Here is a 20,254-nt window from a genome sequence, read left to right on the forward strand (position 1 = left end):
GAGGTGGATGAGCAATAATATAGATTATAGTGGAGGTTTCCAGTGCTCAAAGATTCATCTGGGAGATGTAGATTTATTCCATAGCACGCTATGTAGGGGCTTTCGCAATGCCTCATTTAGGCAATTTGATTTTACTGGAGAGGAGGTCGATTTCACTGTCGAAGGTCAGGATAATTTTCTAGAGGGCCAGAGAATCACTTTCAGAGACAACAACAGGAAGGACATCTTCATCAAAAGTAGATCTAGGGAGTGCATATGGGGGTCTTCATAAAGGTATGTGCAAGGGTCTTGAATAACCAGTTTGAGTGGCTAGATTATTGTTGGATTGCTTGTGGAGAAGGGGAAAATTCCCTCAATAATTTTGCTAGTATTTTCTCAGGAGATGATCGCCAATTTGGAATCCAGTTTATACTCAAAATTTTCACTGCTACATAATAATAATAAAACGCTCATATACTGCATTGGTTTTCCCACATTGGGTTTTTCTAGGGACATTTGTCCAAAAACAACAGTATTAATTTTATTATGTGTGCGCTCTATTTTCTCAATTTCTATTTAATGTTCCACAAAAATTTTTATTGTTAATAAATTGCAATGTCATTTATTTGTTATTTTTTCACTAAAAATATACACTGCATAATTAATTAGTTAGAAGAATAAATTCCTGTTGTCGCATTTCAAGGAATTTTCACATGGTATTAAAGGAGGTCAAAGACATATCAAGAGCTTAGAAGTGAGAGGAAAAATTTTGCAACTTCAGAGGGAGTCTCTAAGAAAAATTTTTGGTTCTGTACGGAGATCCAACCAGGTAGTGTGAATTCTTGGGCATAAAGGTTCGATTTTCAGTTCCAGGTGTAGTAAAAGTTCAAATAGACTAGTAGTAATTCTAGAAGGTAGAGGTATTGATAGGAAGTAGTCCCAGTGAGCATATTAGAGAATTTGTTGAGAAGATATGGGCACAGTTTGTTTGCAGCTAGACTAATAGTAGCAAATCAACATTGATTAAAAGCAGACGAAACTATACACAGGATGTCTTCAGTAAATTTTCCAGAAACCTCCAGTATGGCCATAGATATATTTTATATTTAGGGGTCTATAGATTTGTCTTCCAAATTGGATGATGAGTTTTCTCAAGCAACTTTCCTATATAGCTCAACTTCATAGGGATTCTAGTATATAGACAGTGGAGTGTTATCTCACATGATGTGAGTTAGAGATTATTTCTCCAGCTACAATAAGGAGGATATGGAATTCCATAGAACAATGGTAAAAAAAACTAAATGTACTCCAGTTAGGAGAGGCACCATTGACATCCAGAGGGAGTTAAGAGAAAGTACTAGCGTTACAAATGTATTTCATGTGTTGGGGCTAGGTATGAACCTGATTTCAGTATCCCAATTACAGGATAAGGGATATGATATCCACTTTGTAGGGAAGAAGGTGTTCATGAAACACCAGAACTGGAAGAAGGTGAAATAGATTGGGCTACGAAGCAACATATTATATAAGTTGCAGTTTGACTCTCCAATGGCTCTATTAAGAAATGGTAGTAACCTTTGGAGACACTTGAATGAGTTATGGAATAAGAGGATGGGACATTTACATCATGGAGCAGCTAGAATGTCGAGGGAGATAGTAACAGGTGTTCCAGAACTAGGCACAGAACATGATAATGTGTGAAAAGGGTGCGTTCTTGGGAGATATGCTAAGGCAACATTCCCAAGAAGTGACAACAAATCAGGTGGTGGTTACAACTTATACACTTGGAGATTTGTGTCCCTATGTCCAGTAGATATCTTGGATGGTATGAATACTTTGTTACCTTCATTGATGATCACTCAAGGAAAACCTGGATCTATTTCTTGAAGACCAAGGATGAGGTATTCGATCACTTCAAGGAGTTTAAGGCTCTAGTAGAGAATTCGACAAGGAAGAAGATCAAGGTGCTTCGATTGGATAGTGGAGGTGAGTACATAAATAGTGACTTCATGGGTTTCTATGTGAAGGAAGGCATCAGGAGGGAGTGGACAACTCCATACAATCCACAACAAAATGGGGTAGCAGAGCACAAGAACAAGTGTATAGTTGGGGTTGAAAAAGTAATGTTATATGACCAAGATTTTCCCAAGTTCTAATGGGAAGAGGCATGAAACACGACGATGTATATCCATAAAAAGGTTCCTCATAGGGAATTGGGGAAGATAACACCAGAAGAAGTCTTCTCACGAAAAATCCAAGAGTCAATCACTTCAGGATCTTTGGAAGCATAAATTATTTCCATGTACCAGATGAGAAGCGTACCAAGTTGGATGAAACTGAAGAAAGGGGATACATTGTTGGGTATAGTGAAACCTCTAAGGAATATAACATATATGTTCCTAGAAGTAGGAAGATTATCATAATATGGGATGTGAAGCTTATGGAGGACAAAGCCTTCAAGAGATCTCACGAGATGCTAACAAATGATTAGAGTGAGGTAGCAGAAGCTCAATTAGTCCAGCAATAGGGGAAAACACATGGATAATTGTAAGGATAGTCTCAAGGAGCCAATACTATTATGAGTACTGGCACATACTCAATTGCAAGAGATCTAGTGAGTTAGTAGCATATGGAGCAGCAGAGGCAGGATGAGGAGTTGGTTCATCCTCGCACCATTAATGGTCGAATCAGCAGGGAAGTTTTTTAGACATTGAGAGATGCATAAGAGTTTGGGAGTTCCTAAGATGAAGAAAAATGACTTAGACAACCCAACAAGTACCAAGCATTGGTGACATAGTTCATAGAGCCTTCAAGCTTTTAGGAGGCCACACAGAATTAGGTGTGGATAGATTCCATGGTGGAAGTATACAACTCCATCATGACAAATGATGTTTGGGAGGTACCGTTGAGGTTTGAGGATATGTGAGCTGTGGGCTCTCGATGGATCTATAAGGTCAAGTATGCTATAGATGGAAGTGTGAAGAAGTACAAGGCTATGGTCATGGAAAAGGGGTATGCAAAGAAGGAAGGGATACATTATGAGGAGGCCTTCACCCTAGTAGCCAAATCTTTTGTCCAGTCAGTTATATCTCTAGAAGTGTAGATGGGATAGAAAATTCACCAAATGGATGTCAAGACATACTTCTTGAACAGGGTGATCGAGGAGGAGGTGCATATATAACAACTAGAGGGCTTCAAGACACATGAGAAGGGAATATATGTGTGCAGAATGAAGAAAGATCTATACAGGCTCAAACAGGTTCCTAGGGCATGGTATGGTCATATTGACAACTATTTGTAGCAAATGAGATTCATTAAGAGTAACATAGATCCCAACATTTACTATTTGATGGTAGAGGATGAGCCACTCATCCTAGTGTTTTATCTGGATAACCTCTTCTTAACAAGGTCATCTGGGCTCATAAAGGACTGTAAGAGGAACTTTGCAAAAAAAATTGACATGAAGGAATTAGGAATGATGCATTACTTCCTTGGCTTGGAAGTGTTATAGAAGGATGGGTAGATCTTCCTTGGTTAAGTGAGACATGCTTCAGAAATTTTAAAGTGATTCAAGATGAAGGATTATAGACCCATGTCTACACCTATGATTACCAATTGGAGGAAGATTGATGCATCAGAGGATGAGGAGGTTGACTCAACATTTTATAGACAACTTATCAGTTCCCTCATGTATCTAGTCAACACCAAGAAAGAGATCTTCTTAATGGTCAACACTCTTAGTCAGTTTATTGTGGGACCTAAGAGAGTGCATTTGACAATGAGGAAAAATCGAAGGTATTTGTGCGACACAGTCGAGTATGGACTAAGGTATACTCAAGGTAATGGTGTCAAACTATATGGATTAATATATTCATATTTGGTAGGCATTTCAATGGACAGAAAAAGCACATCAAGGTGTTGCTTCCGCATTGGCTCAGGTGTAGTTTCCTGGTGCAATAGGAAGCAGAATTCAGTAGCACCAAGATTTGCAGAAGAAAAGTATATGGAAGTGTTGTAGCAGCTGCAGCACCCTCCAAAATTTTGGCCTGCATCCAAATTTCAGAGCCTTCCTTGGTTTTTAACTTGATGGTCGCAAACACTCAGGCTCACCCCATGAGCTCTTATTGAGTTTTCAGACCCTCTTCGCTTGATTGATCACCAGTCGTATTTTGGCATGTTGATCACAATGTCATGCTTGCGAGTTTGTTCTAGTATTTTTGAAGGTTTTTCTTTGTGTGTATGAGTTATTTTCATGCTGTCAACATTGGTGGCACTCACACACAAATTGTAAACATTGTCGCACAAGTGTCATCACAATCGTTCAAAGACATATTTCAACTGTCACACTTGTCGCTCTCAACCTTTGAGTCAGTCTCACTGAGCACATATTGTCTTGTTGGTTTGAGGTGTCTTGTCATCAAGTCATGCTAAGTGTCTGATCACATTGTCATGTATGCACAAGTACACTTGCTTTCACAATTATTCAATTTTCCTAAAAATCTATCAACCAGAAAACCCTCCGTCAGTTGAACCTGATCTCAGTGACCTTGCACTACTGCCCAAACTACGCAGAGCTTGAGGTTGTCCTCTAGGAAGCCTGCTCTATAAAATTTGGAAATGTGCCAGTAGACTCACTCCTAGAACTACGCAGAAGTTGTCCCAATAGTCGATACACTATGTGCTTCTCGAAAGGCCTCCCATCAAGCCTCCCATTGGTCAACCCGTGAAAGAATTTGAGTTTTGATCCATGGCTGTAGTGAGTTCCAGAATTGCACAAATTTTTCCTGCCCTGCCAACCCTTCTTGCATGCTTAGCAACCAGGTCAGGAATTACACAGAGCTATCTTGTCCTACCCTTCCTTCCTAGTTTGCAAACAACTCAGGAATTGCGCAGAGCTATCTTGTACTACCCTTCCTTCCTACTCTCCAAACGAATCATGAATTGCATAGAGTTGTCATACCCTGCCATACCTTCTTGCCCAGTCTACAACTAGCTCAGGAATTACGCAGAGCTATCATGCCCATTCCTTCTTCCCCACTCTACAACTAGCCTAGAAATTGCGCAAAACTATCCAGACCCGTAATATATCTCAAGATTGCATAGTTTTGACCAGCAGCTGCTGAAACCCGACTTTGTGCTCCTCTGGAAAACTACAAAGATTTTTTTGCTAGTGCCTCCTACTACACGAATGTCCTCCCCAAAGAAATTGTGCAGATCCCAGCCTGATGACCTCCCCAATTCTCCTTTTGAAAATTGCGCAGATTGGCTCACCAGCTCCTCGACACCTTGCTTGGCCTTCCTCTTGGAAACTACGCAATTCTACCTCCCAACTTGGTTTTTCCCTGCAGTTATCATTACTGTCTCGGAACATGAAAATTGGTCTCCCAGTGATATCTACGTATTTTTTCCCAATAGTTCTATGGAGCCCCGCATTCCAGCCTACGTTGTCCTCCCGTAACCTCAGTTCCTTGTCCCTCTCTCAGACACCTGCACCAAAATAGAAAACAACGTATCATGGTAGAATAAGATATTTTTGGGATTTGATGTCATCTCATCGTGAGTGATTGGAGAAACAGGTACATCTATGAAACATGGCGCGATGAAAAACGCGATGGAAAAGAGGCACATGCTAGAATAATTTCTCACAGTTGAGCGATCACATGAAGCAAAATGAGAAAGCAAGTGAAAGGGACACATGCACATGCACCATCTAAGACCAAGACCATTGAATACCCCGCACATTTTTTTCCATGAAAAGGTGAAGACATGTTACACTGAGATCATATCATCACACAACAGCACAACAACTTGACATGGACACCACAATCAGCGAGTACATTTCAGCATGTCATGTCGAGTTGTGTCATGAGTTGTCTCGGCCACATCCCTACTATGGGACATACTTGTTGTAATCAATGTAACGTAAAGTGGAAGTCCAAGGGACCCACTTACGAAATCGAAGATTCATGTAAAGTCGAAAAGTCATAGGAAGTCAAACAGTCATGAGGGAAGTCGAAGAGTCACAAGGGTCAGTTATACCCACTTGGCTATATATACCCTCTCATTGTATGAGAAAATGAATTTTCACCTTGGCTCCTCCCGCATAGCCTTGAGAGTTTGTAGTCTTTTCTTTAAGGAGCAAGCACTGGCTCCAACGTCCCACTACTGGGACTAGTGATGTATTGTGTACAAATGTGAGTTGGATATTTTGCTTAATTCAGAAGCCTGTCTCAGGCCAACACGTTTTCACACATGTTTTGTATCTATTTGTAAGAGTATTGTTTAAACATTTGTAATGAATGTTTTCTTAACCTATATTCAGATAGTTGAACTAATTTGGTTATTTTAGTACTCATAGTGTTGAAGATGTGTGGTATGGTTTATCATTATTGTCTCGTTTGTGTGGACTACTTCACTGAACATTATACAGACCATATTTGTGTATTTCTTCGCGTTAACGACTATCACCCCCATGTGGACTATTTCGTTGCACGGTGTATGTGTATTCCCTTGAGATTTGGCTTTCACGACTACCGCATCCACTGTGGACTATTCCGCTGGATGTCAAAAAACCCTTCATGTTGTTCGTGTGTGTTTCTTCCTTGGTTGGGGCTATTCCCTCTCATCAAGAGGCTCACTTTAACTTCCCTCTTTTGACAGTAAGAGAACGTGGACACAGAGTTATGTTACGCACTCACCAGGCACACTCACCTCACTTTATTGAAGTTACAAGCATAACACTCTCATGTGCTAAACAACAAGAGATAAGGAAAATCTCTAAGAGAATGGAAATTGGGCCATTGTACTAGATGGGACTCCTACACCAAACGGTGTGAGGTCTAGTTGGGCTTCATACTGGGGAGATTCCCTGAATGTTGGGAGGTCCAACATCATCAACATTTCTGGCACTAGAAGGAGGGTCACGAGTTATTTATGGTTGAATTTCCTCTCAACCCCACGCATTTGTCATACGGTCAAGGCAGTAATACGAACTCCCTCTCTTCCACATGCAACTCTGATGTTTGTTCCTTCCTCACCTCCCAAACCCAAACAAGAAATCTCATATCATCACCTTCGCTCAATATGTCCCATCACCCGTCTGTTTTCCAAAGTTGTTGGACTGATTCCAGGAGTACATAATCTCCCCTCTTCGTAGAGAAAGCAAAAGATTTCACCCACAGGAGTGGTAGTCTCGTCTGTTGAAGAAGTAATCCTCACCAATCTTGAAGAGATTGCTGAAGCCATCGAGAACGAAGAGGAACCTCCTATTTTCTTACAAGGAGAAGAAGTTAACAACACACGCTTGGGCTTAAGTTCCGATGGAGGTAGCGGAGGGGAAGGAAGCAGAGGAGGTGGAGGTGGAGATGAACCAACAAATTCAGAGGCTAAACCGTCTGATTTAGAAGAAGAGGAGTACGAAGAAGAAGAACACATGGCTGATCAAAATTTGGAATGGATGACCCAGGGTGCATTGGTACTCTCTGGTGCCTTTCATAAGATTCCAAGGCACGAAGAGAAATTGTTAACAAAATATGACCCTGACAAAGCAGTGAAGGCAGAAGATCATCTAGACACATTTTATCTACATCTACAAATGCTCAAAGTACGTTATGATGATGTTTCATGTATATTGTTTCCATGTACCTTGGATGGCAGAGCAGTTGTATGGTACCACAGCCTTTGGGTAGTCTTAAGATGGAGCCGAAAGAGAAAGTAAAAGACTTCAACCAAATGTTTAACCATATCCTTAACAATTTCACTGCAGATATTGAACCTCATGACTCCATCATAGTCGACTACTACACATCTACACTGTCGACCAGCGTTACGCAGTTTTTCAAGCGAGCTGTGAAACATACACTATCCGAAAATTTCTAAGAAGCAATTGATGTGGAGAAGGACCTGTGCATGATTGGAATCATTATAGATGATGAATCAACAAATGACTCCAAAGACGGAGGAAATAAGTCCCAGGCTACTGTGAGTAAGGTAAAGGAAAAAGAAACAAGTGAAATTGAGACCCTTACTCATCTCCTTCAACCCTTGACAACTGAAGTAGCAGAACTCAAGAAACGGAAAAACGAGACAACAGTGAGCAGCAGACCTTCCAGTTTTGTGCGGAAAAAGAACAGGACATCAGGTAGTAGCAACAGTCACCAGACTAAATCTGCGCAGAGTTCAAATGTTGTGTTCCAAGTGGAACAACTTGGTAAGGATAACTTCTATGATTTCCACCAAGCGCAAAACTTAGAGAAGAGTTGTACAGATCAGAACCAAGTTGTGGGCTCCGTGGCTTCAAGAATGAATGATCATCTTAACGCTAGTGAGTAGGCTCACCCGGAAGATGAAGAGGATGTTGCATCTGATGAAGCTCCAAGTTTTGGTCACGTGGTTAACATGTATCAATGTCTAAACACTGCCAAGAAGAAAAAAACCACCGAGAAAAAGGACCCAAAACAAAATGGTCAGTATAACTTAAGAAGTCAAGGGGCTCCTACTATGATTGATGTACTGAAAGAGAAATTTGAGAAAATATTCAAAATAGTTCAACCACCGGTACCCTCAACACAGGAAACACAAAAAAAGTCTCGGAAGATAGCTCCAAAGAAAGATATGTCCATAAGCATCTCACTTCATAACACTCCACTGGACAACAAAAACAAAATTCTTCCCCTAGACAACTCGGTGAATCTTCCTTCTTTGGACTACAACATTGTTGAAGACATGAAGAAGACCCGTGCAAACATCTCTTTGTACAAACTCACCAAACACACCAATTAGCAGAATATTTTGTTGCGCATAATGGGGCAAACCTCCACAGACAATGTTGCCTCTTCCAGCAAGGGATCAAGTAAGTCTCCTGGATCACTCGCATCTGTAATTAACGCACTTTGTAGAGAAGAAGCGAACTCTCTCTGCCCACCATTTTTGTTATATTTTGAAATTTTAAACTTCAATGTCCATAATTGTTTGGTTGACTATGGTGCATCAGTCAATGTCATGCCACTCTCCATTGCTAAAAGGATCAATGTGTAATGGAGCAGTACAACCACAGAGATCATCCAACTTGATCGAACATGTGTACCAGCCATTAGTGAACTCTAGGATGTGATCATCCGGTTATCATTCAACAAACGAGCTTCCCAGTGCATCAACATTGTGATAGTGGACATACCCGAATCATATGGCTTACTGCTTAGTAGAGACTAGTCCAAAAAGTTGCAAGGATATTTTGCTACATATTGGTCACATTTATGGCTTCCGTATCAGGGAAGAAGAAACCATATTTAAGTGTTGTCCGAGAGGTATATGAAGCACAACGTTACTCCCTTCGATGGTCAAAATGAACCGTTGGCTTTTGTAGAACTTTTGTTTGGTACTTTCTTTCTAGAAACGTAGTTGGGGTGTTATCTTGCACAGCTAAGCCCCAGCCCACCAAATACACATTTGGGTCTCCTTCCTTTCCCAACTAGTGAAAATGAAACTTGTACCATACTTTGTAACAATAGTAGCAGTAGTGTTACCAGTACTAGCGTGGCAAGCAATCCTTGTACAGATGAGTTGTGGACCTTGTATTTTGATGGATAAAAAAAACAGGATGGATCTGGATTCAGGTGTGTTTTGATCGAACTAGGGAAAATAAATCATTTAGTCTCAAGATGCTTGGAGTTCGAGTGCACAAACAACACTGATGAATATGAAGCACTCATCTTGAGTTTTCACAAAGCCATCAAACTCAATGTCACTGTGCTTAAAGTTGTAGGTGATTCAGAGATTGTGGTACGCAAGTACGTAACACCATACATTGTGTCTCACCTCGTCTCAAAGGTTACCAGCAAGATTTATGGTGGTTGATTTCTAATTTTAAAGCTTTTAATATCATATATGTACCAAGAATGCACAATGCAACTGTAGATGCTCTAGCAAATGCAGCTACTAGGATGACACCGCTTAGGGATAGATTTACTATTGAGATTTTGTATTAGCCATCTATCCTTGACAAGATAACTAATTTGCATGTTTCTGATGATGATGAATAGATACTGCACTTTATGGCCAATGCTGATGTTTTCAAAGACGCATCCATAACTAAACACGTGCATGAGGAGTCTCTGCAAGACACACCTAATGAAAACAAAGGAAACCCCATCCCCAAGGGTGTGGTTTCACTTGATAAATTCTATGACTTGTAGAATATCTTCAAAGGGTCGAGGAACACCAAAACCCATAGACACACATTGATGCATGAATAGATCAAGCTGGGAATAGAAAAAGATTTGAAGTTTGTAAATAGCAGTACATGTTGCACACCAAAGGAGTTTCAAGCCTTTGTCCGCATGTCCAGATAGTACCGTGATGTATTCACATGGATATACAATGACTTGAAAACATACGACACATGAATAATCCAACACGTCATTTCAATAAAAGAAGGGGTCAAGATGTTTCAGCAAAAACTCATAAAAGTCCATCCATCACTTGAAACCCTCATACAAAAATAATTGTCTAAGTTGTTGGATGCTTAGATCATATACAAGGTTTGTCATTCTACGTGGGTTTTGAATTTAGTTCCTATAAGAGAGAAGTCCTGGGAGATCCACCTATGCGTAGATTTATGAAATCTTAACAGGGCCTCGGAAAAAGACAACTACCATGTGTCATCTATGGCTCATATCTTGCAAATAGTATCTGTAGTCGAAATGTTTTCTCTCCTTGACAGATTTTCTAGATATAGCTAAGTTCTGGTAGCAGAACCTAATAGACTGAAAACTAATTTTTGTACCGAGTGGGCTACGTTCGCTTATAGAAGAATTCCATTTGGGCTTGTAAACGTGTGCGCAACCTTTCAGTGCGTTATGGACATCGTCTTTTGTGGGTTCATCAGACAGACCGTGGTGGTCTACCTTGACGACATGATAATATTTTCAAGAAAGTTCTCAGACCATCTGCACCATATCAAGAAGATATTCAAGTGATGTCAAAAGTATGGGATATCCTTGAATGCCAAGAAGATCGTATTTGAAATGTCTGAGGGGAACCTCCTTGGGCATATTATTGTTAAGAGTGGAATCTGATGCAGGTGTCCCCCAGCATATAACCATACTTAGCTCAATGATGCCAGGGTTACCCAGCATATACCCACAGTATGCATTTAACAATGCATCCACAAATGCCCTAGGTATTTAACTCTAAAATGGAGTCAAATCTTTAGACCATAAATGGTCACGGCCCATTTATCAATTCCTTTCTTATTGGAACTTCAACCACCCCGCCGAACCTTTCTATCGAAATCAAAACCCTTCATAACCTTCAATCGGCGTTTTTAATTCCCTGCGTAATCCTTACACAAAGGATTTCCACGCAATACGCCTTTTTCTCCTTTATACGGGTTCTGCACAGAACCCGAGGTTAAAACCTCATCGCAATCACTATCGGCTATCTTCCCGTCCATACCACATATGTGGTTCATCACCCCTCCAACTCTGATATATGACTATCGGAATCATTAAACACTGCTTAAACCTTAAACCACCCGGCGCAACTCTTTACACAATACAAAGGAATTGCACTAACCTTCCGCCTGAATCATATAATAAGCGGACTACAAAGTTTATACATTGTATCTTAAAGCGACGTCAGGTCCATTCATCTGTCAACCTTGTATTATCGTGAGCCTCTTTCCAACGCCAATTCCCGATCTCCCTAACCTCCGATCGCAATAAGTGATTTATCGATGTTCCCGATATCGCAACACCGCTAAACACTACTGTTGGCCCTTGCTACCTCCGACTTCTGATTGCGATTTACATCGTGACCATTGGTCCGGTCACGATCCAACGGTTCACGATAAATCGGCACTCGCTCATCTAAATCCTCCAAGGCTCGCTCCAATAATATTAAAAGGGTTTTTGCTGACGCGACTTAATCTTGGCCGTTGATCTTAATGATCCAACGGCTGCTGAGCGTCCATCCTTCACTTTTCCGCTCGACTCTCTGCACTTAGTTTTTCCAGATTTCTTCAGTTTCTTCTTCGTAGTTCAGGTTTCTTCAAAGGTTCTACTTCCCACTGTTCTGCTACTCAACTCATTCTCGCTAGGGCTTAACTTCACTCCTTCTCTTCAGAGCTCCGCTCTGATACTCCACTTGGACTCGATGATCCCTTTCGATTCTTCTGAATCGTGCTTCTCTTTCTTTGCTTGTTCTTCAGAACTCCGCCTTCCACTGTTCAGCTCCTCTAAGCTTAAATCTTAAGTGCATTCTTGCTACACCATTCCTCTAGAGCTTCCTCTATCTCTTCACTTGGATTCGAAATCCATTGTGATTCCTCTTAATCACTCCGTCCCTCTGCGTCCTTCAATTCTGCCTGAAACCTGCTACAGAGCCTACAAATTCATAGTAAATCATTCATGAAATACTCTTCAACACATGCTGACACAATCAAGATAAACTCTGTATATATATTAATGTAAAACATAGATTACATTCGAGACTCCTCGTCTCACACAGGCCTGATTTCTATTATTCATGGCCTCCTCTATTGAACGCGTAGTTTCACTATTTATAAAAATCCATTGGATTGGATCACTGAAGGATCCGATAAATCCTCTAACAAAATCCCTAAAGCTCGCTACATGCATACATATGTGGCAGATAAATAAGTCTCCTCGAGACTTTATCCATTCCATCTTTTTCTTTGTTTTAAAACAGAAAAGTCCCCTTATCAGCTTAATGCCTAAAAACTCTCTCTCGCTCCTAGAATCATGGAATTGTTTAAGAGTTGGATTTGATTTCTACCACTCATGTTCTCATTTATTTGTTTTGAGAGCTTTTACATATTCTCCCATTATCTAATTAAATCACACTTAAAGGCCTAAATATTGCATTAACTTGATACTTAGGAAAACTATTTCCTAAAATGTATGACCCCCTATGTCTACTATTTACAATGATTTTCCTTGGGCTAAATGCTCCTGCATCATACTCCCAAAGTAGAAAATATTCATGATCTCCTGATCATGCGTCTTCTGGTCTTGGTCTTCCTGGATCCCATACTTTATTCTGTAACTGTCCAAATGCCTTGTACCTTCGTTGTTGTTGTATGTCTTGTTAGAAAATTATATATTGCAGAGCAATGGAACACATAAAATATTGCAGAAATATAAACATAGAAAACACATAAAGCAAGAGAGATACAAATATACATGGTTCACCCAGTTTGGGCTACGTCCACAGAGAAACATCCAGTCCTTCTTTTTATACTATCCAACAAACTGAAGAGATACAACCTACAACAAATCCGCTGTAACTCCCTCTTCGCTCTCAATCTCATCTCTCTTCCTCACTCAGAATACAGATATACATAGACGCAATACAATTCCCTCATATATAGTGAGGGGGGTGCCATCTAAGGCCAAAAACACTAAATTAAACATAACTTCTACTGTCAGATCTCCGCCTAATGAACTGCCTAGATTGACTACAAAATTACAACATTTTACAAGGCAATTTTACATATATTCTTAGCTTCGGGGGCGCTGCCCCCGATCCCCCCACCAGGGGAGGCTCCCAAAAGTTCGCAGTCACCTCCCCCAGGCCCCACTGCAGCGAATATTTTACGGGCAGCGTTGCCGCCCCATTTCGAACTGGGGTCCAATGCGGCGATACCTTTGAATACAGAAGATAATCAGGCTCCACACCCAACATGTCTGCTGTCTCTTGCTCCATTTTCTTCTTCCTGTCAATCAGGTTCAACCTCTGATTGATCTTGCTTGTTGCTACTACCATTTTCCTCCATTTGAACTGCTTCATCATCAGCTCCCACATTTCTTCAATTTCTATGTCCAGCATATCTTTGGGCTGGTCCATATTCTACTCCATATTTCTGCCTCCTTCTCTTTGTTTCAGGTTGTTGTTGTTGTCTCTTATGCTGAATTTTCCTTTGCTTGCTCCAACTTTTGGTTTGCTTGCTCTTGCTTCAACGCTTGTTGTGACTCCTATGCTGACTTCTCTTTTACTTGCTTCATCCTTTGGTTTACTTGTTGCTTCCCTATCATCCTTACCCTCTTTCATGATTGAATCATGGCTGTTTAGCATTTTCTCCAGCAACTTAACTTCTATATTCCATGGATTGAGTTCTTCCATAGAATTCTCTTCTTCTCTCATCTTTATTTGGTTGTTCACTTGTGCCAAATCTCCTCCAGCAGTTGGAACAAAACCTGCACTCATAAAACATTTGTTAAAATAAAAAAAATAAGGTTGTTGTGCCTTATCTTCCTTTGGCAACAATTTAGTTTGCTACTATGTTTTCTCCTTCTCCTTTGTCAGCACATCAGTATGCTAATTCGAATACTCAACATAATTCATGAGACTGTCAGTTAATCTCTCTTCCACACCATCTGTTCTAATGATGTCTTCCTGCTTGGGTTCACAGTAATGAATTTCTCCTTCCTTAACCTGCTGCTAGTTATCTTCACTTTGAAATTGTTTGATTCCTACTGTCTCTTTACCATCTTCAAACAATCTCTGCTCAATCTCTTTGGTCATATAATCATACTCATTCATACTTTTTAATGAACCTGCAAACAAATTATTACATCTTCCTGTCTCCATGGCTACTTGAGACACATCTTCTTCTTCAGAAACTGTAACTGCAACTTATGTTCTACCGTCAGGTTCTCTCATCAGTTTCTCCAGCAGTTTAATTTCCTCTTCACACTTAGCAAGCACTTCATCACAATTCTCTCTTCTTCTAGCTTCATCCTTTACATGCTGTGTGACAATATTAAAACATTGTCTTCCTTTGACCCTTGTAATCTCAAGGTCTTTTTGCTGTAACAAATCACTACTTCCCTCATTCAAGAGATCTTCTCCATCATACTCTGTTCTCCTAGAGTACTCCTCCAAACTTTCAACATCTTCAAAACATTGACCATCCTCTTCAAAACATTCCTTTGTTAGTGTTCCTTTTCCCAAGGTTAAATCCTTTGCATAGGGTTCCTCCTTCTTAACATATTTCATTAGATGTCCTTCTTCCCTACTATCTGTCTCAATAGTTTCCATGGCTATCTCCACTGTGCCTATCATCATAGTGAATTGATGATCCTTTACTATGTTTTCAGCTAACATAGTCTCTTCCTCAATTTTTCCTTCAGTCTCTTGCTGTTTACTTTCTCCGAGAACTATCCTTGTCTCACCATCTACATTATCATTCTCCTGAATTTGTCCTGCATCCACATAAAAACTATCAATATTAAAAACATTTGACTCTATGGTCCCACTGAATGGTTCAGCCATCATATCTTCTTATTATTCTAAATCATTCATATGATTCAAAAATTCTTTGATAGTCTCTTCTTCAATCTCCTCAAGCCCTTCACTTGGTTGCTTGACATCTTTCTCCAGCTGTATATGAGATCTATCTATCTCATCTTCTTTCAAAACATAATTTTGATTCTGCTGGTCTTCTTCCTTCTCTATGACAATATCATCAAATTGTCCTTCACTTGTTTCACCTGTAATCATACACAAATTTTCAGATTTGAAACCATGTGACCCTTTGGTCTCACTTGAATTTTTAGTCTTCAAGTCTTCATCTTCACTTTCTCCCATAAATTCTCCTTGTTCTGGTTCACAAATGGATTCTTCCATTTCTAACTCAACTTCCTTGAATTTTTCGTTCAGCCACTTTACTTGCATTTTCTGTAGCCTTCTTTGTATCTCATGCCACCTTACTGGCTTCTTCCTCAAGACCCAACCTATTCTCTAGCTTTCCTCAAGCATTATCCTTAATGCATTGAGTTGTTCTTTTAATTCAGCAACCTCTTTGTCAAATTCTTCTTGACTCATCCTCTTGCCATTTTCTTTGGCATCCTCTTTCTTATATCCTCTGTTGTGGCTTCTCTCTAAACCTCTGCTATGACTATTAGTAGTCATCTTCTTCTCTTCTTTCTTCATGAGCTCCTTTGCAACAAGCCTCTGCAATAGCTAGTCCTCCTCGCTGCAATCTTACCTCACTAAGCTCTCCTCACTTAGTCTTTCGGTAAGTACGGTCCTCTATCTGGAACCTCCTCTTAAGCAACACCTTTGCTCCTTCTAGGCTTCTGCAATCTTTCAATCTCTCTTGAGAACACTTCAACTATCCTCTCTGTCCAATCTCTTGTTCGATTCTTCAGGTTCATTTCCACTTCTCCTTCAGAGTATTCTCCTTACTCTGTCTTCAAGAACACATCTGGTTCCCCTCTCACAACTTTTCTTGCTGTCACCTATGCATTAGTATAAAAACACACATACTCAATTTAAAACAGAACACATTATCTCACCTTCAGGATCTCAGCATGATCTTGTTTCACCCATTCTTCTGCACTTTGAATGGATTGTCCTATGTTTTTTCTCCAAGTCCTCTTCCTTCAGAACTTGCATTAAGCAATCTTGCTTTCTCTTTCCTACTCTGATTTCAATCCTGCTCTGATTACAAATTTCTGCTCTGATACCACTAATGATGCAAGGGTCCCCCAGCATATAACCATACTCAGCTCAATGATGCCATGGTTACCCAACATATACCCACAGTATGCATTTAACAATGCATCCACAACTGCCCCAGGTATTTAACTCTACAATGGAGTCAAATCTTCAGACCATAAATGGTCACGACCCATTTATCAATTCCTTTCTTATCAGAACTTCAACCACCCCGCCGAACCTTTCTATCAGAATCAAAACCCTTCACAACCTTCAATCGGCGCTTTTAATTCCCTGTGTAATCCTTACACAAAGGATTTCCACACAATACGCCTCTTCCTCCTTTATACGGGTTCTGCACAGAACCTGAGGTTAAAACCTCATCGTAATTGCTATCGGCTATCTTCTTGGCCATACCACATATGTGGTTCATCACCCCTCCGACTCCGATATATGACTATCGAAATCGTTAACCACTGCTTAAACCTTAAACCAGCTGGTGCAACTCTTTACACAATACAAAGGAATTGCACTAACCTTCTGCCCGAATCATATAATAAGTGGACTTCAAAGCTTATACACTGTAGCTTAAAGCGACATTGCGTCCATTCATCTGTCGGCCTTGTATTATCGTGAGCCTCTTTCCAACGTCGATTCCCAATCTCTCAAACCTCCGATCGTGATAAGCAATTTATCGCTGTTCGCGATATCGCAACACCGCTAAACACTACCACTGGCCCTTGGTACCTCCAACTTCCAATTGTGATTTACATCGTGACCGTTGATCTGGTCACGATCCAATGGTTCACGATAAATCAGCACTCGCTCATCTCAATCCTCCAAGGCTCGCTCTGATAATCTTAAAAGGTTTTTTTCCGACGCGACTTAATCTTTTCGGTTGATCTTAATGATCCAACAGTTGTTGAGCGTCCATTATTCACTTTTCCACTCGACTCTCTGCACTTAGTTTTTCCGTGTTTCTTCAGTTTCTTCTTCATAGTTTGGGTTTCTTCAAAGGTTCTACTTCCCACTCTTCTGCTGCTCAACTCATTCTTGCTAGGGCTTAACTTCACTCCTTCTCTTCAGAGCTCCGCACTGATACTCCACTTGGACTCGATGATCCCTTTTGATTCTTCTGAATCGTGCTTCTCTTTCTCTGCTTGTTCTTCAGAACTCCGCCTTCCACTGTTCAGCTTCTCTGAGCTTAACTCTTAAGCACATTCTTGCTACGCCATTCCTCCAAAGCTTCCTCTATCTCTTCACTTGGATTCGAAATCCATTGTGATTCCACTTAATCACTCCGTCCCTCTACGTGCTTCAGAATTCTGCCTGCAACCAGCTACAGAGCCTATGTATTCATAGTAAATTATTCATGAAATACTCTTCAACGCATACTGTCACAGTCAGGATAAAACTCTGTATATATATTAATGTAAAACACAGATTACATTTGAGACTCCTCGTCCCGCACATGCCTGATTACTACTATTCATGGCCTCCTCTATTGAATGCACAGGTTCACTATTTATAAGAATGCATTATATTGGATCACTGAAGGATCCGATCAATCCTCTAACAAAAGCCCTAAAGCTCGCTACATGCATACATATGTGGCAGATAAATAAGTCTCCTCGAGACTTTATCCATTCCATCTTTTTCTCTGTTTTAAAACAGAAAAGTCCCCTTATCAGCTTAATGACTAAAAAATATCTCTCGCTCGTAGAATCATGGAAATGTTTAAGAGTTGGATTTGACTTCTACCACCCATGTTCTCATTTTTTTTTTGAGAGCTTTTACATATTCTCCCATTATCTAATTAAATCACACTTAAAGGCCTAAATATTGCATTAACTTGATACTTAGGAGAACTATTTCCTAAAATGCATGACCCCCTATGTCTACTATTTACAATGATTTTCCTTAGGCTGAATTCTCCTGCATCATAATCAAGGTTGACCGAGATAGAGTTCAAACTATCACACAGATTCTTGACCCCGTCAATAAGAAAGCTATGCAGGTCGTCTTGGGAAAGATTAACTTCCTCCAGAAGTTCATCTCAGATTATCCACATATTTTCAAACCTATCCAAGATATTATCAAGAAGGATACAGTCTAGAACTAGGGAAAGAAGCAAAATGATGTGTTTTCCCATGTCAAGCAGGCAATAGCAGATGCACCTACATTGTACAACCCAGATTTTAGCAAAAATTTCTTGCTATATACATTCACTTCTGACAACTCACTCGCTGCAATACTCACACAGAAGTATGAGGTTAACAACGAACATCCCATCTCCTTCATGAGCACGAGCATGCAGGGAACTGATCTCAACTATCCCACCTTGAATAAACAATAATACACTGTATACAAGGTGGTGAAACACTTTAGGCCCTACCTATTGGAAAATCAATGCATAGTCTTTATGTCACACTCAACAGTCAAAGCGTTGCTTGTTCAACAAGAGTTGGGTGAAAGACGTGCAAAATGGATGACAAGACTTCAATATTATGATATTGATATCAATCCAATTCACACTATCAAGGGTCGTGGTCTCTGCAGACTAGCAGCAGAAGTAGTACATGCTCAAGAGGAAGAAGAAGAGCTCATCGGTTGGGAGTAAGAAATTGATATGCATAATATAGAGCGAGCACCACCCACTTCACACGGAAAATCTTGGTACAAATAAGTGTGCCACTACCTTGAGCATGACACCTCTCCTCTCACTTTTCCATGTGACAGAAGAGGGCACTTCACCTCAAAGCCTTATCTTACTAGTTGGTGCATGGAGTGCTTTACAGAAAGCACAATAACGAAATTTTGCTCAGGTCCCTGGAGGCACAAGATTTAGAGAGAGTGTTACATTACATGCATGACGGAAAAGTCAAAAGTCACTTCACAGGTAGCACAACTGTGCATAAATTCATGAGAGCCAGTTTCTACTGGACCACATTATTTAAGGATGCACATGCTTATGCCTGCAAGTGCCTAGTTTGTTAAAGATGTGCTGCTAGAACTCGAAGATTCGTACCCCCGCTGCAGCCTATTGCAGTGGATGAACCATTCCAACAATGGGGCTTAGACATCATTAGGGAAATATTGACCCATTCATCAAGGTAGCATTGCTACATTCTGATTGCTATATATTATTTGGTGGATGGAAGCAATTCCGCTCAAACAAGTGAACGACCACGAAGTCATCAACTTCCTTTAGTAGAACATCATTTCAAGGTTTGGTGTTCCTATATCACTTTCTTTTTACAATACAACTTACCTCTTCATTAAAATTGTACGATTTTTCATAAAAATATGGTATTGTGCTTAAACACTCATCTAACTACTACCTGCATGGGAATGGTCTTGATAAATCAACAAATCCAAATTCAAAAAACCCATCAAAAAAAAAAAATTACTCTAAGCAGCGAAACTAACATTCCGCCTTGGTGAATGCAGTTTGGGCTGACCAAGTTACACCCAACCCCTCTCTGAACACATCTCCTTACATCCCTGTATATGGTAAAGAAGCCATCGTTCCACCCAATATCTACTTGTCTGCTCTTCAATTATCCCAAGAATCTCAAGGCAAGTTGTGTCTATTGATTTAGCGTAGGATGGACAAATTATACAAGTTACAGGAAGAATGGATGAAAGAAAAGGAAAATTTTACACTCCACCAAAACCATATCAAGGGATGGGTCGATCATAAGTCTGCAGGGAATGCTAGCTTCAATGTGGGTGACTTAGCCTTGAAATGGGATAAGCCCCATGAAGACAAAGGCAAACACACGAAGTTCCAGTCTCTATGGATTGGTCTGTA

At 40.3% G+C, this 20,254-nt stretch overlaps 1 protein-coding gene across 1 annotated transcript in view; it reads left to right on the forward strand.

Moving 5' to 3' along the window:
• The window catches only part of LOC149150199 (uncharacterized), a 49,283-nt gene extending 40,973 nt beyond the window's left edge, over positions 1-8,310 (forward strand). Inside the window, exons 7-8 of the mRNA XM_089442730.1 lie at positions 7,136-7,582; positions 7,879-8,310. Coding sequence (XP_089298856.1) covers positions 7,136-7,582; positions 7,879-8,310 — 879 coding nt within the window. The remainder of the gene's footprint in view (positions 1-7,135; positions 7,583-7,878) is intronic.
• The last annotated feature ends 11,944 nt before the right edge of the window (positions 8,311-20,254 follow it).

This window comes from Pinus tabuliformis, chromosome 9, assembly GCF_031772625.1.
Source record: "Pinus tabuliformis cultivar Carrire ecotype Pingquan chromosome 9, CPIR1, whole genome shotgun sequence".
NCBI lineage: Eukaryota > Viridiplantae > Streptophyta > Pinopsida > Pinales > Pinaceae > Pinus > Pinus tabuliformis.